Genomic DNA, 27,860 nt, shown 5'->3' with positions numbered 1-27,860 from the left:
TCCTGCTGGGCTCTGTGCTTTATGACGGGGAGTTGGCAGCTCTCGTTCTCCCAGGGCCTGCAGGTTCTGTGAGAACCCACCTCATGCCATCTGCCCTCATTCTCTTGACATTTAGGTGCTGTTGCCAGTTCTCAACTCCCTGGCTTCTCAGAAAATCCTGCCCCACTGGTAGAGGAGTGAGACCTTCTCAAGAAACATCCTTTCTAAAATTTCACCTTTCAGCTCTGTCCTTGTTCTCCGTTTCCTTCGCCAGATCCCACGAGCTGCGCTCCAAGGTGGTTTCCCTGCAGCTCCTCCTCTCCGTGTTGCAGAACGCTGGCCCGGTCTTCAGGACTCACGAGATGTTCATCAATGCAATCAAGCAGTATCTCTGCGTGGCATTGTCCAAAAACGGCGTCTCCTCAGTGCCTGATGTCTTTGAGCTCTCTCTCGCCATTTTTCTTACTCTTCTTTCAAACTTTAAAATGCACTTGAAGATGCAGATAGAGGTAAGGACTCCAAATTGACTTTTTTTTTTTTTTAAGTTTGATGACACTTTTGCATGATGCGTTAACTGCTGGCCGCATAGTCACCAGGAACTAGAGTTACACAGTCTACTTGCTAGTGCCCCAAAGAAGAATATTTTGAGCAAGAGAACACCTTTTCATAAAAAGTTACTGCCCCCAAATCTTGTATATAAAGGTATATTTCATTTTAACCAAAGGTTTAACTCATATGGTCTGTGTGTTGGGCTCAGTCCCCAAACATGTTCCTATAAGTTGTTTGGGATAACTTGAATTCGTTTCCAAATTGAGAAATCAGATTCTCCGTGAACATCCAGATTTGTGATTTCTCTCAAAAAAACCACAACCCCGGTCCTGCCTTTCCACGTAGCAGCTCTTGGTGGTTTCTCAGGAGCAGCTACTCCCTCTGATGGGGCCGTGTTCTCCCTTCACTGTGGTCCTACCCTATTAGCTCTTCCCACCCAGGGTTCTGGTGCCGGTCAGCAGTGTGTGTGCCTCATCTCTTCTCCTGCCCGGACTGCTTCACCCATAGGCTCTGCCTGTTCTTCAAAGGCTTTGGGGGTTTTGAGCCCTAATTTAAACTATTAATTGGTGTCCTCCTTTATCTTCTTCTCGTCGTATAGGTCTTTTTCAAAGAGATTTTCCTGAACATTTTAGAAACATCAACAAGTTCTTTTGAGCACAGGTGGATGGTCATTCAGACCCTGACAAGGATCTGTGCAGGTATTTTCACCCTGAGGGTGCTCATCTGTTTGACTTGCCCAGAAACACTTCTGATGCTTTCATTCTCCAAAGTCCAGATTAAGACCTTTAACTCCTCCTTTTAGCGTTTTAATGAAGTGCTGAGGAAATCATTACCTTAAAGGCTACTGCTAGCCTAATGACCAACTCAGACTGGTTTGCCCAGGACTTTCTGATTCTAGCATGGAAAGTCCCACGTCCTGGGAAACCCCGTAATCCTGGAAAACTAGGACACTTGTCACCCTACCTACAAGCTGAACGTGGTTTGTAAGTCACAGGGTCCTGGGTCTTGGTGCTGACAACCCTTGATTGGATACTAAGGTAAATGTGTACTTCCCTTACACCGTACAATTGTGTAGCTATAAACCGAGCATCTATTTGTTATCTGAGTAACTGCATAAAAGTTACACAACTTTAAGAATTGGATCGGGCAGTTGTTCTCCCTTTTTTTGATGAGGAAAACGAGCTGTAGAGAGGTGGAAGCAGCTGCCTAAGATTTCAGTTAGTACCAGAGCAGGCCTAGAAAGAGGGCCTTCCACGCTCCTGGTCCTTCCAACATGCATTTCCAGAGTGAGGTGTGTCCAGCCTGACTTAGTAATTCACTGCGAAAAGTTTTTGACCAAGGAATCTCATTTAATAAGATAACGTAACTGCTGTCTGTGTTCAGTCAGAATTTCTAATATCCATGTGTTATTTTCCAAGATGCCCAGTGTGTTGTAGATATTTATGTCAACTACGACTGTGATTTAAATGCTGCTAACATTTTTGAGCGCCTCGTAAACGATTTATCCAAAATCGCTCAGGGAAGAAGTGGACACGAGCTGGGAATGACACCTCTGCAGGTACAAACACTGAGAACACTCATTTATAATTTAAAGTTCATTCATTTCAGTAAACATTTGTCGAGAGTCACCATGTGCCAGGCACTGTCCTTGGTGTGGGGATACAGCAGTGAAAAAAGCACAAACACGCACATCCATGTGCACAATTGCTGTGGTCCCAACACTTAAAAGCAGACAATGAAGAAATAAGCCACAGAGAAAAATAAAGCAGGGACGATAGAGAAGGGATGTTGGAGGTGAGGGTGGTGCCATTTTTAGTGGGGCATCAGGGTAGTCTCCCTGAGAAGGTGACACTTGAGCTGAGACCTGTAGGAAGCAAGTTCACTCTGTCACCTTTCCATAGATCATGTGAAAACAGGATCCCAGACTCCAGTAAAGGCAAAGGAGATTGCTTCTTATTAGATTCCCTCATTATTAGAGTGCCTACAAAGAGAATAGGATTCTTAACCTGAGGTCTCTGAAGAAACTGGTCAGAAGGTCTGTGAGCCACTTGGAATTATATATAGAATTTTGGTGTATGGGCATTTTTCCTAGATGAAGGTCCATAGTTGTCATTAAATTCACAGAGAGAGATCCATACTATTTTAGATGCTGTTTTGAGTCTAAAATATATGCTTTTTTTGGGGGGGGGGGGGCTGCGTGTCTTGTGGGATGTTGCCCTGACCAGGGATTAAACCTGCGCCCTGGCAGTGAAAGCCCGAAGTCCTAACCACTAGGCCACCAGGGAACTGCAACATTTTTAAAGACATTTACAACTTGCGTTCAACTTTTAAGAAATGCTACTTAAAAGAAAAAAAAACAGTATTTTTATTTACTTGCAGAATAAGCCTTAAAATCGAATGCTTTTGTGGGTGTTTAGGGGATAATGGTATGTCCACAATCATTCATCTGCTGCAAAAGATTCTTTTCACTTTTTTCAGGGTCACTAGTTAAGACCCTCTTTATTTTTTTAAATGGTATTTTTAAGTGTTTTGTCTAATTTAAACAAGCAATGAATGAGGACTTTCTTTTAAAAAGTCCAGATAATACTCTGTTTCAGGAATGCACACGTCCCATATTTTTGCTGCTGGGGAGTTTGTAATGAACACCTTTAAAGATGTTCATGGTTTTTGCAATGAGCCGCCAATATTTATGTCACCCGTTAGCTTTTCCTTGGGTTAATAGCACTGAATGTCAGTGCTTATCTCGTGTCGTCTCAGGATTCCCGGAGCCCTCTAGATGTCGGCACTTAATTTATCTGCTGAGTCTCTGTGTTGTGTCACTTTCGTCCTTTAGGAGCTCAGTCTGAGGAAGAAAGGCCTAGAGTGCCTCGTGTCCATCCTCAAGTGCATGGTGGAGTGGAGCAAAGACCTGTATGTGAATCCCAACCACCAGGCCAGCCTCGGTGAGAGACCCCTGCTGCAAACAACCTCCCCATCCAGACCTCACCCCCACCACGCACAACAGGCTACTTACTTCGTTGGGAGAAGCTATCCTGATATAGGTGTCTTAGAGTTAGCAAAACACTTTCATTTGCAAACTATGTGAAGTATTTTAAATGTTCTGTTTTTTCATCCATCTGGAATTTGGGGGGGAATAGTGTGAGTTGTGCTCAAACTCCATTTTTCCAAAAGGGGAGCCAGTTATTCCAACATTTTTTTAGTAGTCTCTCCTTCCCTCACTGATTTGAAGCACCACTGATTGGGTTTATGATATACCAAATTCTCCTGTGTGCATTAAGTCTGTTTCTGAATATTCTGTTCTATTGATTTGTCTGTTCTTGCACCAATATCACGCCTTTCAAATGCCTAGAGTTCTTAGCAGTGAGTTTTGATACCTGCTAAGACAGGTCCTCCTGTTCATTGTTCCTTAAGTGTCTTGACTGGTTTTGTACTTTTGTTCTTTCATGTGAATTTTAGTATTAGCTTATCGAGTTCCACAAACAAGTAAGTTGTTAAGTAACTGAGTGAGATCAAGGTGCTCATGACCCTTACAGTACAAACTTTATTGTTACAGGTCTAGGAAAAGGAACTGCAGAGGCAAACCTCACCTCAGCCGTGTCTCTGTCCCATCTGTTTATTTGGTTTCCTTTGCTTTTATGTCATCGCAGGTCAGGAGAGGCCCACGGATCAGGAAATGGGGGACGGGAAAAGCCTTGACATGGCGAGACGGAGCAGCGTGACATCCATGGAGTCCACGGTGTCCTCGGGGACTCAGACGGCCGTCCAGGATGATCCAGAACAGTTTGAGGTCATCAAGCAACAAAAGGAGATGATTGAACACGGCATTGACCTGTGAGTGTGGCTGTCGCTCTAGCTGAATCTCTTGGGAACCTGGCACTGACTCCTCAAGACGAAATGCCTGTTTCCAGAGACTAGTGCTGGCACTTGTGCCCAGGCCTGATCAGGCTGGGCTGAGAGTGAGTGTGTGTGAGAGAGAAATATAATAGCTTTGTGTGGTTGATGCCTGGTCTTCCCCCCCCCCAATTAAAAAAATCAAACCAGTTTAGAAAATACAGAAAAGCATAAAGCAAGAATGTTAAAATCACTCATACAATTACTACCTAGAGGAAATCACCTTTAGTAACACTTTTTTCTAACTGTGTATTGTGAAAAATTTCAACATACAGAAAAATTAACTTTTGCCATATCAGTGTTATCTGTGTATTTTTTTCCTGAACCATTTGAAAGTAATTTGTAGCCATCATAATATTTCAGCTGTACATAGTTGAGAAATAAGGACAGTCTCCCATATAACCACATCATCATCATTACAATCACTGGTAAATCATGTTTCTTTTCAGTTTTTTTATACACAAAAGTACATACACACACAATCTCACATCCTGTCCAACTTTTGAATGATTAATTTTGTAAACTCAATTTATTTTAAAAGTTGATGTTATAATACTCATTTATTAATTAAAATGTTGATCTCCTCATTTCCACTCTCACCATCCCTGCATCCCTCCCAGTCTGTTCTCCCACAGCAGTTAAAGGAATCTTTTAAAAACTTAAATCAGGTCTTGTCACTCCCTGCCTACAGTCATTGCAGGTTTCCCATTTCCTCCCCACAGCCCGATCCAGCCTCCAGCCTCCCTCACTGACCTCATCCCCTTTCAGTACTCCTGGGTCACAAGGGGCGTTTCAGTCCCTTGAACACCTCAAGCTTTTTGCACTATTGCACCTTCTGCTTAGAATATTCTTGGATCTTTTTCATTCTTCGGGCTTGGCAAAGCATCTCTTCCTGAAAGAGGCCCCCTGTAACCACACTCTCTGAACAGTTCCGAGGTAGTCTCTGTCCCTGCACCATAGTCATAGCCTGTCCTCACAGTCCTTTCCACAGTTTGTGCTTATACATGAAGATCATTCCCCAATGCATGGCCTGGTAAATAACAAGTTGAATTTATACGTCAGTTAAGTTTGCCTGCCTTTAACAGAAAATCCAGAAATAACAGTGCTTAAGCACCATTAAAGGAAATCCCAAAGGGGACAGGCTAGGACAGTTGCAGTGACTCTTAGGGATGTCAGAGACCCAGGCTCCTTTTATCTTTCTGCTTCATCATCTTGAATACAGTTTTCATCTTCAGTGTTGCCTCATGGTTTAAGAGGACTGCTGGAGCTCCAGACATCACACATATATTCTGGGGAAGAAGGGGAAAGAGCAAAAAATGTACACCTCCCTGCCAAGTCAGCTTTGTTTAAGGATCCTTCCTAGAAGTATCCACACCACTTCTGCTCATCTCTCACTGGCCAGAACTTTATCACATGACCGTACTTTGTCTAAGGGGGGCAGGGGAATGTAGTTCTTATCCCAGATAGTTGTGTGCCCAGCTAAACATCTAGGCTTTATTAGTGTTGGAGAAGAGGAGAATGGATATTGGGTGACAACCAGCAGATTCTGTTAAAGCTAGGTCAAAAATTAAAAAGTGGAATTGAGAAAAACTACCAGGACACACAGTTCATGCTGTTACTGTAATTTGCCTCAAATGCTAGCTTTTTTCTATCCTCCAGAGTTTGAAATAAGCAACCTGTGTCCCATCTCTTGAAAAAGGTTCAACAAGAAACCCAAGAGAGGGATCCAGTATCTCCAGGAGCAGGGCATGCTGGGAACGTCAGTTGAAGACATTGCCCAATTCCTGCACCAGGAGGAGCGGCTCGATTCTGTAAGACTGGGGGCTGGGTACGTGCATGTGGGTTCTTTCAGGTGACTCTGAGACCTTACGGCTTTAACCTAGAGACTGGCCGACCCTGAGTGCAGTGCTAGAGTCCACACCCCCGCTTACAGCAGTCCTATTTATCCCTTTGGCCAGTGTTGCAAAAAGTTCTTTAAAGAGAATAAACCAGCCTCCTGACAGGTGGTTGTGTATTTGGTGGGACAGTGTCAGAGCTAAAAGTGTCACTTGGCTGCTAGAAATTGTTCTGGGTGCTCGTTGGCAGCTCACCTCCCTCCTGAGTGTGCCCCATCATTCCTCCACTTTTCAGTCTCCTGTGCCTCCCCTCTTCCTTCGTGGCGGGACAGTCTGAACCTGGAATGGTTGGGTGGGTGGGCAGACTCAGGGAGTTGCCTAACTTTTCTAGCAGTTCAGCCCATTCTGGGTGTTCAGAGCCGGGGCATTCGGGCCCCCCCCCCCCCCGCCTTTGACTGAGGTGTCTTTCACTGGGTGTTCATATTTGACAATTTGTAGGTATGAGTGAGTGTGTATGTTTCAGACCCAAGTAGGTGATTTTCTGGGAGAAAGCATGAAGTTCAACAAGGAGGTGATGTATGCCTATGTGGACCAACTTGACTTCTGTGAAAAGGAGTTTGTCTCAGCCCTGCGGACGTTTCTAGAAGGTTTCCGCCTACCTGGGGAAGCTCAGAAGATTGATCGGTTAATGGAGAAGTTTGCTGCAAGATACATAGAGTGCAACCAGGGGTGAGCACCGTGTTTAAGTCCCTTCTGCGCCCTCTTTTTGCCTTCCTCAGGGCACCAGTCTTAGCGTGGTTGGGGTTTAACCTGTGCCAAGCTATTAAAGTTTCTGTTCACTGTGTCTCATGTTAAGACCTCACCTTGACCGTTCATGTCCCCTCTACAGGAGATTGAGGACCAGAGAGGCTAAGTAACTTGCCCAAGACTACACAGCTAGAGCCCACGCTCTTAATTATGACAAAAGAGCAGTTCTGTGGGTTGAGAAGAGGCACTCAGGCATCTCTTCCCTAATCAAGAACAGCTCCCTGACTTGATATATGGGGTAGATCTGAAGAATTTTAGTTTTTCTTTGATTACATACTGATGAGCAGGTTACTGAAATGGCTCCGTAACTAATAAAACCCCACCTAAGTACATGATTTCATCTTGGGGCCTTTTTTCTTAACTTTTTTTTTTAATTAAAAAAAATTTTTTTAAATAGTTTATTTTCCCTACAGTTCAATTTTTTAAATTATTATTTTACTTATATTTGGCTGCATTGGGTCTTCGTTGCTGCGCGCAGGCTTTCTCTAGTTGCAGCGAGCAGGGGCTACTCTTTGTTGCGGTGCGCGGGCTTCTCATTGCGGAGGCTTCTGTTGTGGAGCACGGACTCTAGGTGCGTGGGCTTCATTAGTTGTGGCACGTGGGCTCACTAGTTGTGGCTCACAGGCTCTAGAGCACAGGCTCAGTAGTTGTGGTGCACAGGCTTATTTGCTCCGTGGCATGTGGGATCTTTCGCAGACCAGGGCTTGAACCTGTGCCCCCTGCATTGGCAGGCAGATTCTTAACCACTGCACCACCAGGGATGTCCCTTGGGGCCTTTTTTGATAGGTAGTTCATTTTTGCATGGGAAATGGAAATTGAAAGGAGAGCTAACCTTTATTAAACATCTCCTGTGTGCCAGCCATGCCGTGAGTTTTACATGCATTTCATCTTAATTAACGGTAAGCCTGGGAGGTAGTATCCCTGTTCTATAGGTGAGGAAACAGGCTCTGAGATAGTGAGCAACCTGTCCAAATATTAATCAGCTAGAAAGTAGCAGAGATTGAATATGAATTTGTCTGACTCAAAAAAGCTCATGCTCTTTCCTCTGAACATGAAGTTAAGAATGTCTGAATACACTGTGAACATGAAGTGGAAAATTTTCAGTGGAAACATTTTGAGAACAGTTTTGCCTCTTAAGTCAGCTTGGTTTTCATATTAATTGGTCCCAATCCTCCAGGCTGTCTCCATGAGATGACCTGGTCAACAAAGGCAGCCTCTGGTCGTTTTAACCAAATAGGTATTAGAATTTTCTGTGAAGACACAATTAGATGTTATTTACTTTAAACATATCTCTTATGTGGACCTAGAGACCTTGGTCTGTGTCCCCTAGTCGGTAAATATGTGACCCAATTAAATGTCACGTTAGAATGTAGACCTTTTACAGTGTTCTTCAGAACTTCTCCTTCTCCTGTTGGGGGTAGTTTGGATAGACAAGTTTTTCTTTAGCCTCACATATTACAAGGCTGTGCATCCCCAAGTATTTGTCTTTCTTCTCTTGCCTAAGGTGAAAAAAGTCAGACTTCACCAGCATATTGTTTATTAAAGCAACATAAATATTTTTCTTTGTATTTCTGCTGTCAAATATTATAGTGCATAATGTAAACTTTTTTTTTTTTTTTTTTTTTCCGTACACGGGCCTCTCACTGTTGCGGCCTCTCCCGCTGCGGAGCACAGGCTCCGGACGCGCAGGCTCAGCGGCCATGGCTCACGGGCCCAGCCGCTCCGCGGCATGTGGGATCCTCCCGGACCGGGGCACGAACCCGTGTCCCCTGCATCGGCAGGCGGACTCTCAACCACTGCGCCACCCGGGAAGCCCTTATAATGTAAACTGTAAATGGCTAATAACTGGACAGGAGTTTTAGTCACCTCTCCACCCGGTGCCTGGCACACAGTGGCTACTCTCAGGAACAGGACCACGGTGGGGCAAGCGAAGCACTAAAGGTGCAGACTGTAAAGGGCCTCGTTCAGCGTCACGTGCTGTAGGGTCGGCACCTGGGGGTAGGGGCTGCCTCGCTTGCCTCACCCTCGTCCCTGGCCCGGGAGGCTCCTTAAGGATCTTTTTTAAAAATCGACTTGAGGGCTTCCCTGGTGGCGCAGTGGTTGAGAGTCCGCCTGCCGATGCAGGGGACACGGGTTCGTGCCCCGGTCCGGGAGGATCCCACATGCCGCGGAGCGGCTGGGCCCGTGAGCCATGGCCGCGGAGCCTGCGCGTCCGGAGCCTGTGCTTCGCAACGGGAGAGGCCACAGCAGTGAGAGGCCCGCGTACCGCAAAAAAAAAAAAAAAATCGACTTGAAACTGCTTTATTCAAAGAAGTCTAAATCTGACACGTATTCTTAACTAGCTTCTTCTACACTCTGGATCATTAGTTATCATTCAGTGATGATGAAAGCATCCTGAAGAGCAGTTGGCCTGCTCTGAGAGAAGCACACCTCCTTGAGCACTGCACCCTTCCAGCCTCGGCTCCGTGTGTGTTCTCACATCTGGAATCTTTTTTTTTTTTTTCAGGCAGACTCTATTTGCTAGTGCTGACACTGCATATGTCCTAGCATATTCAATTATTATGCTAACTACAGACTTGCACAGCCCTCAGGTAAAATATTTTAATGATACATATACTATAGTGGCTAAATAAGGAGCTTTATTTGGGCCATTGGCTATCTTCTAAATGGGTTCTTAATTTTTTTAAATTTCAGGTAAAAAATAAAATGACAAAAGAGCAGTATATTAAAATGAATCGGGGTATCAATGATAGTAAAGATCTGCCTGAAGAATATCTCTCAAGCATCTATGAAGAGATAGAAGGCAAGAAAATTGCGATGAAAGAAACAAAAGAACACACGATTGCAACCAAATCTACTAAGCAGAGTAAGGTCTAATGGCAAATTATTTCTATTAATTCCAATTTTCGAGTGTATCGGAATGCATGATTAAGTTCCCTGGTGATAGATTTAACTTGCATATCTAGCTACCTAAATAAGAAATGTGATTAAATTAGTTATTATGATTATGTTGGCGCTTTCGTAATATCACTTAATCTTCTTGCTAGATTTGTAATTAGTTACAAGATGGAATTTAAAATAATCTGAGAGCTAAATTATTCCCCAAAAATGTTCCTTAAGACTCTGCTATAATACCAGCGGTGATTGTGGCAACCTTGATTAGAATTCTCTGAGTTAACACCCCTGTGAAGCTATCAGTTTCTTTATTTGAGAGGCAGCAGTGTGTATGGTTTAGAGCAGGGGTCCCCAACCCCCGGGCCACAGACTGGTAGCAGTCCGCAGCCTGTTAGGAACCGGGCCGCACAGCAGGAGGTGAGCGGCGGGCGAGCGAGTGAAGTTCCATCTGCATTCACAGCTGCTTCTCATTGCTCGCGTTACCGCCTGAGCTCCGCCTCCTGTCAGCATTATGGTGACTTGTATGATTATTTCATTATATATTACAATATAATAATAATAAAGTGCACAATAAATGTAATGCGCTTGAGTCATCCCGAAATCATCCCCTCCCCCCAGGTCCGTCGAAGAATTGTCTTCCACGAAACCCGTCCCTGGTGCCAAAAAGGTTTGGGGACCGCTGGTTTAGAGCATGGGCTCTAGAGCTACGCTGCCTGGATTCAGGTCCCAGCTCTACTGCTTAGTTGTGTGACCCTGGGCAAGTCACTTAATGTCTTTGTGCCTCATTTCCCATCCGTAAAATGGCGATAATACTTGCAACAGACTCATGTAGTGGTCCTCATGAGCGTTTGTGAGTTAATTGTTGTAAATCTTTTGAAACAGAGCCTGGCACATGGCAAGCGCTTAGTGAATGTTAGCTGCTATTATTCTCTTATTTCTTTGTAGGTGTCGCTAGTGAAAAGCAGCGACGGCTACTATACAATTTGGAGATGGAGCAAATGGCTAAAACAGCCAAAGCCCTGATGGAGGCTGTGAGCCATGCCAAAGCCCCATTTACGAGTGCCACTCACCTGGACCATGTCCGGCCAATGTTCAAAGTGAGTATCCTGAGAAGTTAGGACACAGCTAAGCCTGATTCTAGAGCTGACCAGCCAGAAGCTCACCAGCGAGTTTATAATGGTGAAGAGATTGAGGAGAGGAAAAGGCCAAGCCTGGGTGTGTCTTTCTGGACAGCAACTAAAGCAAGTCCTTCTTAGAAGCCCTGTGATGATGTGAAGCCCTGTGATGATGCTAGGGATACGTCAGCATGGGCTTTACCATCAGAACATCTGGTTTAAACCCTGCTTTTGCCACTTCGTCGCTCTGTGACCATGGTGAGGTTATTCAGCCTCTCTCTGTTCATCGTCTGTGAAATGGAGACAAATACAGAGTGCTACAGGGCTGCCGGGGGGATTGAATGAATTAATAATTATTCAGGCATAAGAGACAGTTTTATTGTGACATCTCATCTCAGTGGCCTCAGGGTTAGTTTATCAGATGAAATTATGTAGAAGTAAAAGACAATATCCTAAGATCTCTTTTTTAAATGTCTAGAAAAGGTACACTTTCTAAATACATAGCACTCATGTTTTTCTCTAAGATGTTTTTATAGTAACTGTTAATATCCTGTTGATCAACTCTAGATTTTTGTGAGCTTTTATTTTCAGGGAATTCACAAGAAACTTGGAGGAAGAGTAAAGTCTAAATAATTTGAATTAGGAACCTTTCAATAAACGAAGTTTATAGAACACAAGTTGCTTATAGATTTCACCTTGCATGCCGGCCTCTGATTAGTGATGGATGCCTGCTGCACTGTGTAAAGGATTCTCGAGCCCTGATTAGACTCAGCAGGGAGTGGGATCTCTGATCAGTGATGTCTGCCATGAGCACAGATAGATATGCTGGTGGCACACTAGCCGCGTGTTTGCCATCCTTCCTTTAGAACTGTACGTTTAGTAAATGGCATATCTGTAGTGACAGCTTTGACCACAGTTTAGGAGGAATTATTTTACTTTGTGAATGAATCAAAGTAGCAGTGAACTTGGCATCCAGGCTGTGCTCATAACTAATAGTGTGGCCTCTAAGTGCTCTTCCACACTGAGATTCTAGACGTTATTGAAACCTTCCTTCCTTGGTAGCTGGTGTGGACGCCACTGTTGGCAGCCTACAGCATCGGACTGCAGAACTGTGACGACACTGAAGTGGCCTCCCTGTGTTTGGAAGGCATCCGATGTGCAATCCGGATTGCCTGCATCTTTGGAATGCAGGTGGGTATAAGCACAGCTCCAGAGATACTGGTGGGCCATTTTCTTTCAGATTTGGAAAAATTTAGAAATTATCAGACATTTCCAATTAGCCAAAAACATCTCAGCAAACTCCATACTCATGCCCACCGAGAGGAAGCCCACAGATTTGTGCTGGCAACAGCCTCATTAGGGGAAAAGCTGGAGGTTTGGATTAAAACCTTCTTTGAAGATAGGTGGGGTCCAAGCTACTTAATTGGATTTGACAAAACAGCCTTCCTATCTATCTGGCTAACTGCCTGCCCTGGTGCTTAAAATATTGTTTTTCCTTTTAAAAGCAGTTTATTGTTTTAATTTCCCTTATCTCCAGGTCTTCTCTGGGGGAAATAAATAGTTCAATGCAAAATGAATATGTCTGTAAATCTTTTGAATCTTGAAAAACTCAAATAAGCAAAATGCAGTTCTCAAAATGTTAGGAAATCAGGAAGTTGTCAGTCCTATGTATCATTTTCTAAATCACTAAGAATTGGCACCCATTTATGTTGAAAAACTCAGTCTTCTGTTCCCATTTATCTTACAGTTAGACATTTTCTTTTGTACCAAGACCCCGGGCTTTGACATCAGACAGTCTGGGTTTCAAACCTCAGCTCTGCTGCTTCTCTAGCATTGGTCTAGCTAACTTCTCCCTAAGACACCCTTACTTCCTCATTTGTAAACTTAAGAAAATAGACCTACCTTGCAGGATTGTTGTAGACATTAGCATTTATGTGACAGTCTTAGCATTCATCAGATTCCTCCCCTACTCCCTCCGAAGGGAATGGAACGTGAACATCAGTTTGAGGTCGGCTGCAAAGGAGAGACTAGTTCTCAAACACGAGATGGGCTGTTCGGGTAGCGGGAGGATAGCAGCGTGGAGTAGCTGGTGTGTTAACGTACGTAAAGCCTGTCGACGTGCGTACAGAAGGCGGCAGAGGATCCAGTGCTCGGTCCCTTCAGTGTGAAAACGGTCTTGCTCAGGGCCGGATCTCAGCGTTCCCTCTCGGCTTCCCTTACAGCTGGAACGAGATGCCTACGTTCAGGCTCTCGCGCGCTTCTCCCTGCTGACGGCCAGCTCCAGCATCACAGAGATGAAGCAGAAGAACATCGACACCATAAAGACGCTCATCACGGTGGCTCACACGGACGGCAACTACCTCGGGAATTCCTGGCACGAGGTGTGTGTTTCTTTGAAAGCCTGGGGTTGCCATTTCTTAGAGAGGATGAGTCCCAGCTTTCCTTTGATTCAGAACCAGTCTGTCTTTGGTCGATTCCATTTTTCTTGAAGTCAAGCCTAACTTTAACTGGGTTTTGTCTCATTCCTCAAATGCATCATGTATCAGAAAAGTCAGACTCCCTGGGGCGTGGTGGGTGAAATGCCTCAGATGCGCCACCTCACAAGGTGCTCCTGTCCCCGGTGGCCAGTGTCCACACGGAGAGCACTTCTGTTGTGGCAGCTTCCTTCCCACTTTTCCCAAGTCCTTATGTACCTCCTGAGAGCTCTTACCACCAGGGAGTAGATTTAAGACAAAGCCAAGGAGCCCAATTTCTCCTGAGTGTATCAGAAAAGAGATGGTCAGCATCTACAATGAGCCATTAGGGAAATTGCCAGTGGTTTCACGTTTTTATTTAACTAAACCATATTCTAAGAGTTTTACGTACGGATATAATTATCCATGTGCACAAACAGGTGTTTGAAAGGTTGTTCATGGAAATTTTAGTTGTTCAAGGGAAAAATTAAGTTAGAAACAGCCTAGATGTTCCAACAATGAGAGATTGCTCTTTTTTTAAAAAAGTGTGCTGCACCACTTCTTAGAATGCTGTGTGGCCATTTAAAATGATGTTGCTGAGGGACTTCCCCGGCAGCGCAGTGGTTAAGACTACGCCTTCCAATGCAGGGGGTGCAGGTTCGATCCCTGGTCAGGGAGCTAAGATCCCACATGCCTTGTGGCCAAAAACCCAGAACATAAATCAGAAGCAATATTGTAACAAATTCGATAAAGACTTTAAAAATGATCCACATCAAAAAAAAATCTTAAAAAAAATATAAATAAAACCAAACGAAACAAAATAAAATAACGTTGCTGAAGGGAGAGACAGCTGGACGTGACACGCTCCCTGATGGAAGCACACAATACCTCCTAAGAAATGTTTTTGCCTAAAACTCCAACCTGAGTCAATTCAAGCCTCCACTGTCAGTTTAAAGGAAATGTAGGGGACGGAGGAGCACAATACATGGTATCATGAGAATGCAGCGTGCAAACTCTAGAATACGACAGAGCCTCAGAGCCAGTGACCAGGTTCTTCAACAAATACATTGCATGGAAAATAGTAGATGGTTGGGGGTGAGGCGGGGGCGGGCCTGTGGATTAAAAGACTTCAGAGAAAAAGGTAAAGATGCTATTAAACACTGTCTAATACTGTGGGAAGGTGATCACAGTATATTAAATTGAAAAATCGTTATAAACATTGTGAGGCTTCGTCCCTTGTGCCAGATGTGCACAGAAAATGGATTTGAAAAGATAAACAGGAATGTTAACATCCTATCTGTGTGATAGCATTATAGAGGCGATTTATTTTCTTTTTTTCCTAAAGTTTTCTAATTTCTCTACTGTCTGTATGTATTACTTTTTGTTTTAGAGAGAAAACTGTGAAAGGGTAGAGGTGAGGGCATGGAGAGTGGTGGGGACTGTGATGACCTAGAAAGAAAATTGTTATCAGCCTCCTCCTGCCATGGGGATCATGTGGTTCAGGGGGAAGGCCTAGCGCCAGACGGCTGGCATCCAGTCTGGGTATCATCCTTTTCCTGCCTGTATGACATGGCAAGTTGCTTAGTCTTCGAGCCTCATCTTCCTCCTCTCTACAGCCTTCATAGGGTTGTTCTGAGAAAAAAGGGGGTTAACATGTGGAAAAGGGCTTACAACTGCATTTGGCAAGTAGTAAGAACTCAGTAGGTATTAGCTGTCATGGTCATCATGATCATCATCATCATGGCACATACCTCAGTCCCTTTTCACCGAATGTTTCCTTTCTCGGTCACCACTCTGGAGTATTCCATATTAGAAAAGATGGGGGGGGGGGGCGGGGCAGTGGTGTAGTTTTGAGTTGTGTGCTTATTTAAGAAATAATTTCCTGTTTTCTGAGTCGTGATACCTAGTGAATCAATAAATAGCTGCTTTCTCTCCTAGAACTTTCTTTTTTCTTTAACCTGAGAGATATGGTGAAGGTGGGGTTCCTGCCAGTTGCCAAGTATATAGCAGCATCTGGAAATGTTAAAAATGAATCAGCCACCTATTTGATACACAGAAACCTTGAGAAATCAGGTTGGAATCAGTAAGTCCTCGGCCACAAGTGTTATTGACCTACTTGAGATTCCAGCTTCTGGAAAAGGGAGGACACTAGTAGTTTACTAGTAATAATTTAACAGTATTATGCTGTGTGGAACAGTCAGGGGTTGGCTCTCTCTGGCCGAATTAAGTACCTTTCTCAGTCAAGGGGAAGGCAGTTTATAAGTGAAAATACTCAGCAGTGCTCAGTGGTATAGTGGAGTCCCATACTCTGGGATTAGACTGTAGGTCACCATGAAAAGCAAAACTCAGCTTTAGTCAGAAGTCCCCATGGAAATTCCTTAGGAAGGGTTTACCTAGAGGTCTACATGCCGTCGTCCCTCAGTAAGTTTTAAGCAGCCAGTTTTTGCTCCAGTAGAAGTTGAAACCAATCTCTGTTTCTTCGGGTAAGCTCCAGGTGAGAGACGGCCCGTGCGCAGGGACGCGTTGTCAAGCACCTGCACCACCCCGTAGGGCTGGGTGATAGTCTTTTCTCCTACTGCACGCCATTCCAGGGCACATTCTCATCTATTTGATTAACCAGATAATAATCACCAACTATTTTAAGTGCTGGGGATTCAGCAGTGAACAAGACAGAGTTAATGCCCTGCTGGCTCTTAAGACAGAGAACAAACAAATATCTGGCATAATGCCAAAAAGTAGTAAGTGCTAAGGAAAAGAAATATGCGTGGCCAGGGGAGGGTGTGTGATCTCAGGGCGGTCAAGGGAGGTCTGTCTGAGGAACACATGTCTGAGCTGGGAATCTAAGGGGTGAGCCATGGGGAGGAGCGTAAGGAACACATTCAGGCATAAGGAACAGAGAGTGCAAAGACTCTGGGGTAGGACTAGACGTGTCGAGGTAAAGGAGCAGCAGGGAGGCTGGGGAGGTTAGTGTGTTTTATGTCTGAGGGGTCGAGTGGAAGGGAGATGGGGGGGTGGCTGAGTCAGACTAGATGGTTCACTTACTGAGTGGCATGGAATCCCCTGCTCCAATCAAATGCTTTTTCTTTTTTTATTGAGCACTTATTAAATTTGCATAACTAAACATCTGTGTAGCATAACTCTACTGTACCAGTTTTTCTTTTGCTCGTTTTCTCTTTCCCTTTTTAATAGTTAAAAAAAGAAAAAAAATAATGAAGTTTGTCTTCCAGACCCACACTCAGAGGGTTGCCTAGCTGGAACTAGGGAAGCCAGTCTGAGACCCTCAGATTTTATTCTCACCTGAAAAGCTGCTTGTTTCAGAGAACTCTCTAGTGGCTAATTTAAGATGATAGTGCCCTTTTCAGCCAATGAAATGGGAACTCATCTCTTCACACCTTCTTTTCATCAGATCTTGAAATGCATCAGCCAGCTGGAGCTCGCTCAGCTGATAGGAACCGGTGTCAAGACACGCTACCTGTCTGGGTCCGGGCGTGAAAGAGAAGGGAGCCTGAAGGGCCACACGTTGTCGGGAGAAGAGTTCATGGGCCTTGGCCTCGGTAAGATACCAGGCCCCCCAGCCAGCCGTCATGGACTCACCAGTTAACCGGCACAAAACCCTTCTTGTCTCATCAGGACTGTCCCGTAGATTGTCTCTTCCTTACGTGCCAGCTGACAGTATGTTTGTTGATGGAAGCGGAAGTGCTGCCTCAGCTCTCTAAATTGTGATTAAACTGTCGAGTAAATGCCTATTTTATCAACATCAGCAGGGTGCATTACTTTTCTTTCTATACATATAAATATGTTGGAGGGAAAGCCATCTGGTATTCGAGGAGTGGGTGTGTGTTATCTCTAGATTTTCAAAGGTAGATTCAACCTCTCTTCCATGTTCATCTTTTGTTAACTGATGTTCTTATCAAAGTAGAATTATTTCTGGTGATACAGTGAACTGAGAGACTCTCTTGTCCGTAATATATAACAATAATAATAGTAAAAAGGGTAAACAAACGTGCCAGGCCACATTCTAGGCACTCAGTTTATATATTTTAATTCATTTAAACCTTGTAACAACTCAGTGAAATTGGGGCTGTTATCATCCCCGTTTTGTAAATGAGGAAAGTGAGGTACAGAGGGTGAAGTGACTTGAACAAGGTGACATTATGAGGAAGTGGCAGAGGTAAGTTTCAAACCCAGGCCATTTGATGCGGAGAGCAGGCTTCCTAGGTCCCACACACAGTAGTACAGTATAAAAGCACAGACTCTGAAATTGGGGGAGGGGTAATAGCATCTGCTTCTTGGGGTGTATATGAGGGTGACTGGAGTGAAATCCTAGAGAGCTTTCCAGACCTTCTGCGTGTGGAAACCATTACATGTTCTAGGAGCGCTGAGTTAGTATTGATCAATTTGAATTTGTTTTCCTAAAAAGAGACATTTAATACTATAAAAATGTAAAAGACGCTTAAGAAAGGGAGATGAATGGTACAAGCCAGGGAGCCTCTAATAAGAATGTATTCTGAATGCCAAATGCCAAAACCTGAGTTTAATTTTATTCTGTCATCATTGGGGGGTTTTTTGTTTGTTTTGCCTGCAAACCATTCTCACTTATGTTTCTTGTCTGTGCATATTGGATATCACAGGATACTTTGTTCTAAATACTTCACTGTTTTGGAAACACCGTTGATTTTGTGCATTGTGTTTCAGGTAATTTGGTGAGTGGTGGAGTGGACAAAAGACAGATGGCCAGCTTCCAGGAATCAGTCGGTGAGACCAGCTCACAGAGTGTGGTCGTAGCGGTAGACAGGTAATGATTTTCTTCTCCAGTGAAGCTGGACTACCCAGTGGCTTGGCATCTTCTGTATCTTTACTGGGTATGAATGATCACTAATGTGTTTCACTGCTGTAAGTATTGTCAGTTCTAGATTACTCACACTAGGAAAGATGAAAAGTGGCACACGTGATCTGCAGCTACCAATTACCTTCACATTCGTTTGGAGTTTGATCTATAACTGTGACCAAATTATTTCAAAAACAAGAGTTTTTCCTTGTGCTAGTGTTTCAAATCACCTTGTTTCCTTAGTGTAGAAATTACTTTTTTTTTTTTTTTTTTTTTTTGCGGTACGCGGGCCTCTCACTGTTGTGGCCTCTCCTGTTGCGGAGCACAGGCTCCGGACGCGCAGGCTCAGCGGCCATGGCTCATGGGCCCAGCCGCTCCGCGGCATGTGGGATCTTCCTGGACCGGGGCACGAACCCGTGTCCCCTGCATTGGCAGGCGGACTCTCAACCACTGCGCCACCAGGGAAGCCCAGAAATTACTTTTTAAAAAATTTCAAGAAGAGTTTCGGATGTAAAGCCTACCCATGAGTGAGAGTTGGCCAAGTTGACATTTCCATTTCTTTTTCCTCAAAACCTTCCCACTGTTTCTGTTCACTTAAAACTTGACCTAAACATCCAGGAGAAATACAGGTATTCCCATTTGAAGATATTCATTATATATGAGGGCTTAAAATAGGAATTTTCTTAAAATCAACAAACCTCTGAAAACTACCATTGATTAATCATGTACATTAAATATAGATGATTCTGAAATGATAGCAGTATAGAATTTATGACATAATTTGTATTGCTCTCAGAACAATTTTCCTTGTATTTTAAACTCTTCATCAGCATATTTTGATCACCTTGCTCTTGTTGCTTTTCTGCTTCTCTCCAACAGAGATATTGTCTGTAATGTACTTTTGATGAGTTTTCCCTACTTTCCCCCTTAGGTTTAGGCTAATACAACAAAATGTTTGTTGTACCATTAACCGCACATTTCTTTCCTGTTTTTCTGCCTTAGCCAGATAGTGCGCAATAGTAACTTGCCTAGCACCTTTTTGTGTGCTGTTAAATTGTTTTAAGTTGAGATATAATTCATACACCATAAGATTTACTCTTTTTAAAATGTACAATCCAGTGGTTTTTAGTATATTCAGAGTTGTGCAACCATTACCACTATCTAATTTCAGAGCATTTTCATCACCCCCATAACGAAGCCCTGCATTTATTGCAGTCGCTCCCCATTTCCTCTCCAGCCGTTCCTATAACCACTGATATACTTTCTGTTTGTGTAGGTTTGCCGATTCTGGACATTGTTGAATTGTCTATTTCTCCTGTTTAATTCTGTGGTTTTTGCCTCATGATTTTGGGGCTCTGTTGTTAGATGCGTATATGTTTATAATTGTTAGGTTTTCTTGACAGATTAAACTTTTTATCATTATAAAATGTTCTTTGTCTTTAGTAATGATTTTAGTCTTAAGTCTACATTGTCTGATATCAGTGCAGCTACTCTTGTTCTCTTTTGGTTACTGTTCGCATGCTGTGTCTTCTTTCATACTTTTACTTTCAACCTATTTGTGTCTTTGAATCTAAAATGAGATTGGCAGGATGAATTAAAATAAACATGATCCAACTCTATGCTGTCTAAAGATTCAGCCATTTTTCTTGAAGGAACATTTTTTTTACAAGCCTTTGGTAGTTTCCAGAGTTCAGTTCTGAAAAAGTTGATTTTGTTAAATTTTTGCCAGTTTTTTTGGTTGCTCTTATGGAGGAGCAGCTTTTTAAAGGTCCTCAGTCTGCCATTCCCACTGTCGTGACATTCCATGCTATCCTATCTTGACTCTCCCCCATCCTTTTGATGTGTCACTTTCTCTTCCTATCAGTATAAGCATTTCAGCTCTCAACTCAGCTCACTGACCAGTTTCGTTCCTCTGATGCCTCATTGTTTATGTTAGTGGAAGTGCCACACCTGAAATGTTTCCTTTCTGTCTTTTGTGAGTGTTTGAAATTGAAGCTGCAGCTTCCAAGTCTAATTTTTATTTTTTTACGTCTGGAATTTTCTTCCTAGAATTTTTACTGGCTCTACCAGACTGGATGGAAATGCAATAGGTATGTATTTGACTCACCTGTGACAACTACAGAAGCCTCCTATCATAACTGTCTGACCATTACTAACGAGGCCTCGCGTGTGTTGTTGGGTCTGGCCTGTAGTTGACTTTGTCCGCTGGCTGTGTGCCGTGTCCATGGATGAGCTGGCTTCCCCCCACCACCCCCGCATGTTCAGCTTGCAGAAGATTGTGGAGATATCTTACTACAACATGAATCGGATCCGACTACAGTGGTCCCGAATATGGCATGTGATTGGAGATCACTTCAATAAGGTAACTCTTCAAATTCAAAAACCCCACTCCATCAATGTCCAAAAAAAAGGCAGGCAACTAACTTCAAAATAGAAATGATTGAGTGTGTAGGTGCGTGTAATTCACATTCCCTGTGGAGTGGAGAACAGCTCGTAGCATACCTACATATTGATAGAGCGCATGGAGAATGAATTAAAAATCCATTTGTATCTAAAATACTTTAATATCCCATATTTAGGAGGTAGGCTCACACCACAAAAATCATTATAGTCACTGGACAGACATTGGTGTTTGAAAGCATTGTGAAATCCTGAAGCACCTTCTGAATGACCAAAGATTAAGTTATGTTCTTTATATCAGTAGTATCACTCTAAATGTCACTACTTCTTGTGTTCTGGCTTCCTTTGCCACCACTCTTCTAAAACCTTTGTTGAGGAAACTAACATTTATTTAAATCAGAAACAAGCCAGAGACTTCTGTGTTCTAAAACTGAAAACCATGGAGGGAAAACCAGATTTTTCTCCACTCGAGGTTTCGTTATATACACATAGGCACATACACATGTAAATTGAACAAATGAAATCAGAAAATATTTTATGTATATGAGTGTCTGTATCTGTAATGTCATTTGCTTTTTAGGGGAAAACTAACAGCTTAACAACACTGTTTGCTACCAAAACACATTTCATGATTTCAAAAAAATTTTCTCAGGCCTGGAGATAAAGAGTTGTAATAGAGATGCTTAAAAATAGTGTTAATAAAAGACGGTTTATCCAAAAGAGAATTGCCCTCTCTACATTGAATAGGAGAAAATCATAAGAAGAAGTAATCTGTCATTGGGATATAGAACAAGCAGTAGAGCGCTGGTAAATGATTTGTAGCGTCTGCTGATTTCTGTGGTGTGAACACCGCCCCATGCTCGATGGAAGGTTAGCAGTGTGATGTCACTAAATGTGAACTAGGAAGAGTTGGGTACTGTTGGCTTTTCTGGGCAGCTGGGGAACCCCAGTGAAATGAGGCATTGTCACATGTAGTCTTGCTTCTAACTTGGTCCATCAGCTAATCAGAGTTCTTTGTTTACTTTGCTTCCTTATCAGCTCTAAGTAAGGTACCTCTCAGCACACCATCTGTTTACCAAACTGTCCGAGTGCCTTGTACCAGGTAGTAGATAGATGAGGTCCCTGCCCTCCTGGAGCTCACTTGGATTTTATGATAAAATAACTGATGGTAAAGGGTCAGGCAGTGCAGTGTGTCAGGCCTCTCCGGAGGTGACCTTTCTGAACCCTCAGTGAGGAGGTGGCCATGAGAGCCTGCAGATGCCCCAGAGCAACTGTTTGTTGAGTGAGTGGTAACACTGTCGTCTGAAGTAATCAGTCAGCTCAGCAACCATCTTTCCCACTATTGTGGGTAAATAAATTCTTAGTGGACATCACTGATATGAACTTGTTTGAGAGAAAAAATGTGAACCATTATCATGACTGCACCTTGTATTCTTGTCCAAGCCTATGACAAGCTTCGGATCTAGGCTGGCGGGTAGTAATTAGACATGTCGTGGTTGTCAACCTCATTACAAATGTCCACTCCGTCTCATCAGTGCTGTTAAGCACAAAGTTGTGGAAAACTCAGTTGCTCACTCTGGGGCTCATCATTCTTTCCACCACCTCAGAAGGATGTTCTGCTTCCCCCTGGGAGCCGGAGCACATGAAAATCCCGTGGGTTTGAAGAAGTAAATGGCCGAGTAGAACTCTCAGGATTCTAGGACAGTCATTGGGACAGTCACATGTTTCTCTTCTTCTAAACTAGGGCACAAATATGTCCTGGGGTGTGCAAAGCTGCATAGTAAGCGTGGTGTGTATTCCTGAAGCAGCCAGGGATTTTTAGCCGGGGAATAGTATTCTTATTAGTCTCTAATTACATCAACATTACACGAACACTTAAAAAAAAATTACAGGGCTTCCCTGGTGGCGCAGTGGTTGAGAGTCTGCCTGCCGATGCAGGGGACACGGGTTCGTGCCCCAGTCCGGGAAGATCCCACATGCTGTGGAGCAGCTGGGCCGCTGAGCCTGCGCATCCAGAGCCTGTGCTCCGCAACTGGAGAGGCCACAACAGTGAGAGGCCCACATACCGCAAAAAAAAAAAAAAAAAAAATTACAGCTAAAAACACCTTTGACCATCAGCACCCCTCAACCAGACCCTCCCCAAAGCTAATTATTTTTTATCCATTCAGTATACAGGCTGATCTCAGAGATATGGCGGGTTCAGTTCCAGACCAAAGCGATAAAGCAAATATCGCAGTAAAGCAAGTCACACGAATTTTTTTGGTTTCCCAGTGCATAAAGAAGTTATGTTTACACCATACTGTAGTCTATTAAGTGTGCAACAACCAAAAAAAATGTACATACCTTTAATTTTACAACCAAAAAAATGTACATGCCTTAGTTTATTGCTAAAAAACGTGAACCATCACCTGAGCCTTCAGTAGGTTTTAATCTTTTTGCAAATAGTAACATCAAAGAACACTGATCCCAGATCACCATAGCAGATATAATAATAATGAAAAAGTTTGAAATATCGCAAGAATTATCAAAATGTGACACAGAGACACAAAGTGAGCATATTTTGAAAGCATGTTTAATTAAATGTGTTTCATCATTAACCTTAAAACTGTCCAGCTCATGCCAAGAAATACTTTTTTCTTCCTCCTGAGGTGTGTTTTCCCAGAGCAGTTGTTTTGAAGGCAGGCTGTCCATGTTTGGGGTTCAGAACCCCATATCCATAGTTGTTCCACTGTGCCTATTTCACCTCACCTCCTGTTCCTGCTCAGGTTGGCTGTAACCCCAATGAGGATGTGGCTATCTTTGCTGTTGACTCATTAAGGCAGCTCTCCATGAAGTTTCTTGAGAAGGGAGAATTAGCCAACTTCCGTTTCCAGAAAGATTTTCTGAGGCCCTTTGAGCATATCATGAAGAAAAACAGGTATGTGCATTATTCTGGAAGACCCTTAGTCAAATCCCTGCTGGGGGTCTAAAAAGGTCTCTTAACACTAACCACACGATTCGTTTTTTCTTCTCTTGTTTGGCGGAAGCAAAAAAAATGAGCGGCCTTTGATTCACACCTATTGTCCCTAAGTAAATCACACTAAGATCTATGTGTAACCTTTCCCAGAAGGGCAGATCATACAACTGCATCTAATAGAAGTATGTCATGCATCCTTACCGGGGGTCTGGGTGCTGAGGGAGTTCAGAGAAAGAGCCACTGCCAAAGCAGCCTCACACAGGGTCAAGAACTGTGTGACCCAGATTGGTTCAAGGTGGTGGAGTAGAAGGACGTGCTCTCACTCCCTCTTGCGAGAGCACCGGAATCACAACTAACTGCTGAACAGTCATCGACAGAAGACACTGGAACTCACCAAAAAAGATACCCCACATCCAAAGACAAAGGAGAAGCCACAATGAGACGGTAGGAGGGGCGCTATCACAATAAAATCAAATCCCGTAACTGCTGGATAGGTGACTCACAAACTGGAGAACACTTATACCACAGAAGTCCACCCACTGGAGTGAAGGTTCAGAGCCCCACATCAGGCTTCCCAACCTGGGGGTCCGGCAGTGGGAGGAGGAATTCCTAGAGAATCAGACTTTGAAGGCTAGCGGGATTTGATTACAGGACTTCAACAGGACTGGGGGAAACAGAGACTCCACTCTTGGAGGGCACACACAAAGTAGTGTGCGCATCGGGACCCAGGGGAAGGAACAGTGACCCCGTAAGAGACTGAACCAGACCTACCTGCTGGTGTTGGAGGGTTTCCTGCAGAGGCGGGGGGTGGCTGTGTCTCACCGTGAGGACAAGGACACTGGCAGCAGAAGTTCTGGAAAGTACTCCTTGGCATGAGCCCTCCGAGAGTCTGCCATTAGCCCCACCAAAGAGCCCAGGTAGGCTCCAGTGTTGGGTCACCTCAGGCCAAACAACCAACAGGGAGGGAACCCAGCCCCACCCATCAGCAGACAAGCGGATTAAAGTTTTATTGAGCTCTGCCCACCAGAGCAGCAGCCAGCTCTACGCACCACCAGTCCCTCCCATCAGGAAGCTTGCACAAGCCTCTTAGATAGCCTCATCCACCAGAGGGCAGACAGCAGAAACAAGAAGAACTACAATCCTGCAACCTGTGGAACAAAAACCACATTCACAGAAAGATAGACAAGATGAAAAGGCAGAGGGCTATGTACCAGATGAAGGAACAAGATAAAACCCCAGAAAAACAACTAAATGAAGTGGAGATAGGCAGCCTTCCAGGAAAAGAATTCAGAATAATGATAGTGAAGATGATCCAGGACCTCAGAAAAAGAATGGAGGCAAATCGAGAAAATGGCAAGAAATGTTTAACAAAGACCTAGAAGAATTAAAGAACAAACAGAGATGAAGAATACAATAACTGAAATGAAAAATACACCAGAAGGAATCAGTAGCAGAATAACCGAGGCAGAAGAACAGATAAGTGACCTGGAAGACAGAATGGTGGAATTCACTGCTGCGGAACAGAATAAAGAAAAAATGAAAAGAAATGAAGACAGCCTAAGAGACCTCTGGGACAACATTAAATGCAGCAACATTCACATTATAGGGGTCCCAGAAGGAGAAGAGAGAGAGAGAGGACCCGAGAAAATATTTGAAGAGATTATAGTCGAAAACTTTCCTAACATGGGAAAGGAAATAGCCACCCAAGTCCAGGAAGTGCAGTGAGTCCCATACAGGATAAACCCAAGGAGAAACACACCGAGACACACAGTAATCAAAATGGCAAAAATTAAAGAAAAATTATTGAAAGCAGCAAGGGAAAAATGACAAATAACATACAAGGGAACTCCCATAAGGTTAACAGCTGATTTCTCAGCAGAAACTCTACAAGCCAGAAGGGAGTGGCATGACAAATTTAAAGTGATGAAAGGGAAGAACATACAACCAAGATTACTCTACCTGGCAAGGATCTCATTCAGATTCGACGGAGGAATCAAAAGCTTTACAGACAAGCAAAAGCTAAGAGAATTCAGCACCACCAAACCAGCTCTACAACAGATGCTAAAGGAACTTCTCTAAGTGGAAAACACAAGAGAAGAAAAGGACCTACAAAAACAAACCCAAAACAATTAAGAAAATGGTCATAGGAACATACATATCAATAATTACCTTAAACGTGAACGGATTAAGTGCTCCAACCAAAAGACACAGGCTTGCTGAATGGATACAAAAACAAGACCCATATATATGCTGTCTACAAGAGACCCACTTCAGACCTAGGAACATATACAGACTGAAAGTGAGGGGATGGAAAAAGATATTCCATGCAAATGGAAATCAGAAGAAAGCTGGAGTAGCAATACTCATAACAGATAAAATAGACTTTAAAATAAAGAATGTTACAAGAGACAAGGAAGGACACTACGTAATGATCAAGGGATCAATCCAAGAAGAAGATATAACAATTATAAATATATATGCACCCAACCTAGGAGCACCTCAATACATAAGGCAATAGCTAACAGCTATAAAAGAGGAAATCGACAGTAACACAATAATAGTGGGGGACTTTTAACACCTCACTTACACCAATGGACAGATCATCCAAACAGAAAATTAATAAGGAAACACAAGCTTTAAATGACACAATAGACCAGATTTAATTGATATTTATAGGACATTCCATCCAAAAACAGCAGGTTACACATTCTTCTCAAGTGCTCACGGAACATTCTCCAGGATAGATCACATCTTGGGTCACAAATCAAGCCTCAGGAAATTTAAGAAAATTGAAATCACATCAAACATCTTTTCTGACCACAACGCTATGAGATTAGAAATGAATTACAGGGAAAAGAACGTAAAAAACACAAACACATGGCAGCTAAACAATACGTTACTAAATAACCAAGAGATCACTGAAGAAATCAGAGGAAATAAAAAAATACCTAGAGACAAATTACAACGAAAACACGACAATGCAAAACCTATGGGCTGCAGCAAAAGCAGTTGTAAGAGGGAAGTTTATAGCTATACAAGCCTACCTTAAGAAACAAGCAGAATCTCAAACAATCTAACCTTACACCTAAAGGAACTAGAGAAAGAAGAACAAACAAAACCCAAAGTTAGTAGAAGGAAAGAAATCATAAAGATCAGAGCAGAAATAAATGAAATAGAAACAAAGCAGTAGCAAAGATCAATAAAACTAAAAGCTGGTTCTTTGAGAAGATAAAATTGATAAACCATTAGCCAGACTCATCAAGAAAAAGAGGGAGAGGACTCAAATCAATAAAGTTAGAAATGAAAAAGGAGGAGTTACAACAGACACCACAGAAATACAAAGCATTCTAAGAGACTACTACAGGCAACTCAATGCCAATAAGATGGACAACCTGGAAGAAATGGACAAATTCTTAGAAAGGTATAACCTTCCAAGACTGAACCAGGAAGAAATAGAAAATATGAACAGACCAATCACAAGTAATGAAATTGAAACTGAGATTAAAAGTCTTCCAACAAACAAAAGTCCAGGACCAGATGGCTTCACAGGTGAATTCTATCAAACATTTACAGAAGAGCTAACACCCATCCTTCTCAAACTCTTCCAAAAAACTGCAGAGGAAGGAACACTCCCAAACTCATTCTATGAGGCCACCATCACCCTGATACCAAAACCAGACAAAGATACTACAAAAAAAAGAAAATTACAGACCAATATCACTACTGAATATAAATGCAAAAATCCTCAACAAAATACTAGCAAACAGAATCCAACAACACATTAAAAGGATCATACACCATGATCCAGTGGGATTTATCCCAGGGATGCAAAGATTCTTCAGTATACGCAAATCAATCAGTGTGATACACCATGTTAACAAATTGAAGAAGAAAAACCATATGATCATCTCAATAGATAAAGAAAAAGCTTTTGACAAAATTCAACACCCATTTATGATAAAAACTCTCCAGAAAGTGGGCATAGAGGGAACCTACCTCAACATAATAAAGGCCATATACGACAAACCCACAGCAAACATCATTCTCAGTGGTGAAAAACTGAAAGTATTTCCTCTAACATCAGGAGCAAGACAAGGATGTCCACTCTTGCCACTATTATTCAACATGGTTTTGGAAGTCTTAGCCATGGCA

At 43.1% G+C, this 27,860-nt stretch overlaps 1 protein-coding gene across 1 annotated transcript in view; it reads left to right on the top strand.

The window, feature by feature from the left end:
* ARFGEF2 (ARF guanine nucleotide exchange factor 2) overlaps positions 1-27,860 on the top strand; it is a 100,876-nt gene that overhangs the window by 43,202 nt on the left and 29,814 nt on the right. Inside the window, exons 10-26 of the mRNA XM_082600589.1 lie at positions 254-488; positions 1,127-1,226; positions 1,947-2,086; positions 3,362-3,470; positions 4,176-4,359; positions 6,119-6,230; positions 6,778-6,983; positions 9,568-9,652; positions 9,756-9,927; positions 10,902-11,053; positions 12,134-12,262; positions 13,294-13,452; positions 16,931-17,078; positions 18,220-18,319; positions 20,402-20,442; positions 20,545-20,714; positions 23,518-23,669. Of these exons, the coding sequence (XP_082456715.1) occupies positions 254-488; positions 1,127-1,226; positions 1,947-2,086; positions 3,362-3,470; positions 4,176-4,359; positions 6,119-6,230; positions 6,778-6,983; positions 9,568-9,652; positions 9,756-9,927; positions 10,902-11,053; positions 12,134-12,262; positions 13,294-13,452; positions 16,931-17,078; positions 18,220-18,319; positions 20,402-20,442; positions 20,545-20,714; positions 23,518-23,669 (2,394 nt within the window). The remainder of the gene's footprint in view (positions 1-253; positions 489-1,126; positions 1,227-1,946; positions 2,087-3,361; positions 3,471-4,175; positions 4,360-6,118; positions 6,231-6,777; positions 6,984-9,567; positions 9,653-9,755; positions 9,928-10,901; positions 11,054-12,133; positions 12,263-13,293; positions 13,453-16,930; positions 17,079-18,219; positions 18,320-20,401; positions 20,443-20,544; positions 20,715-23,517; positions 23,670-27,860) is intronic.

The sequence above is a fragment of the Mesoplodon mirus genome, assembly GCF_964341445.2.
Source record: "Mesoplodon mirus genome assembly, chromosome: 15".
Lineage (NCBI taxonomy): Eukaryota > Metazoa > Chordata > Mammalia > Artiodactyla > Ziphiidae > Mesoplodon > Mesoplodon mirus.
This window is presented reverse-complemented; position numbering and strand designations above follow the sequence as displayed.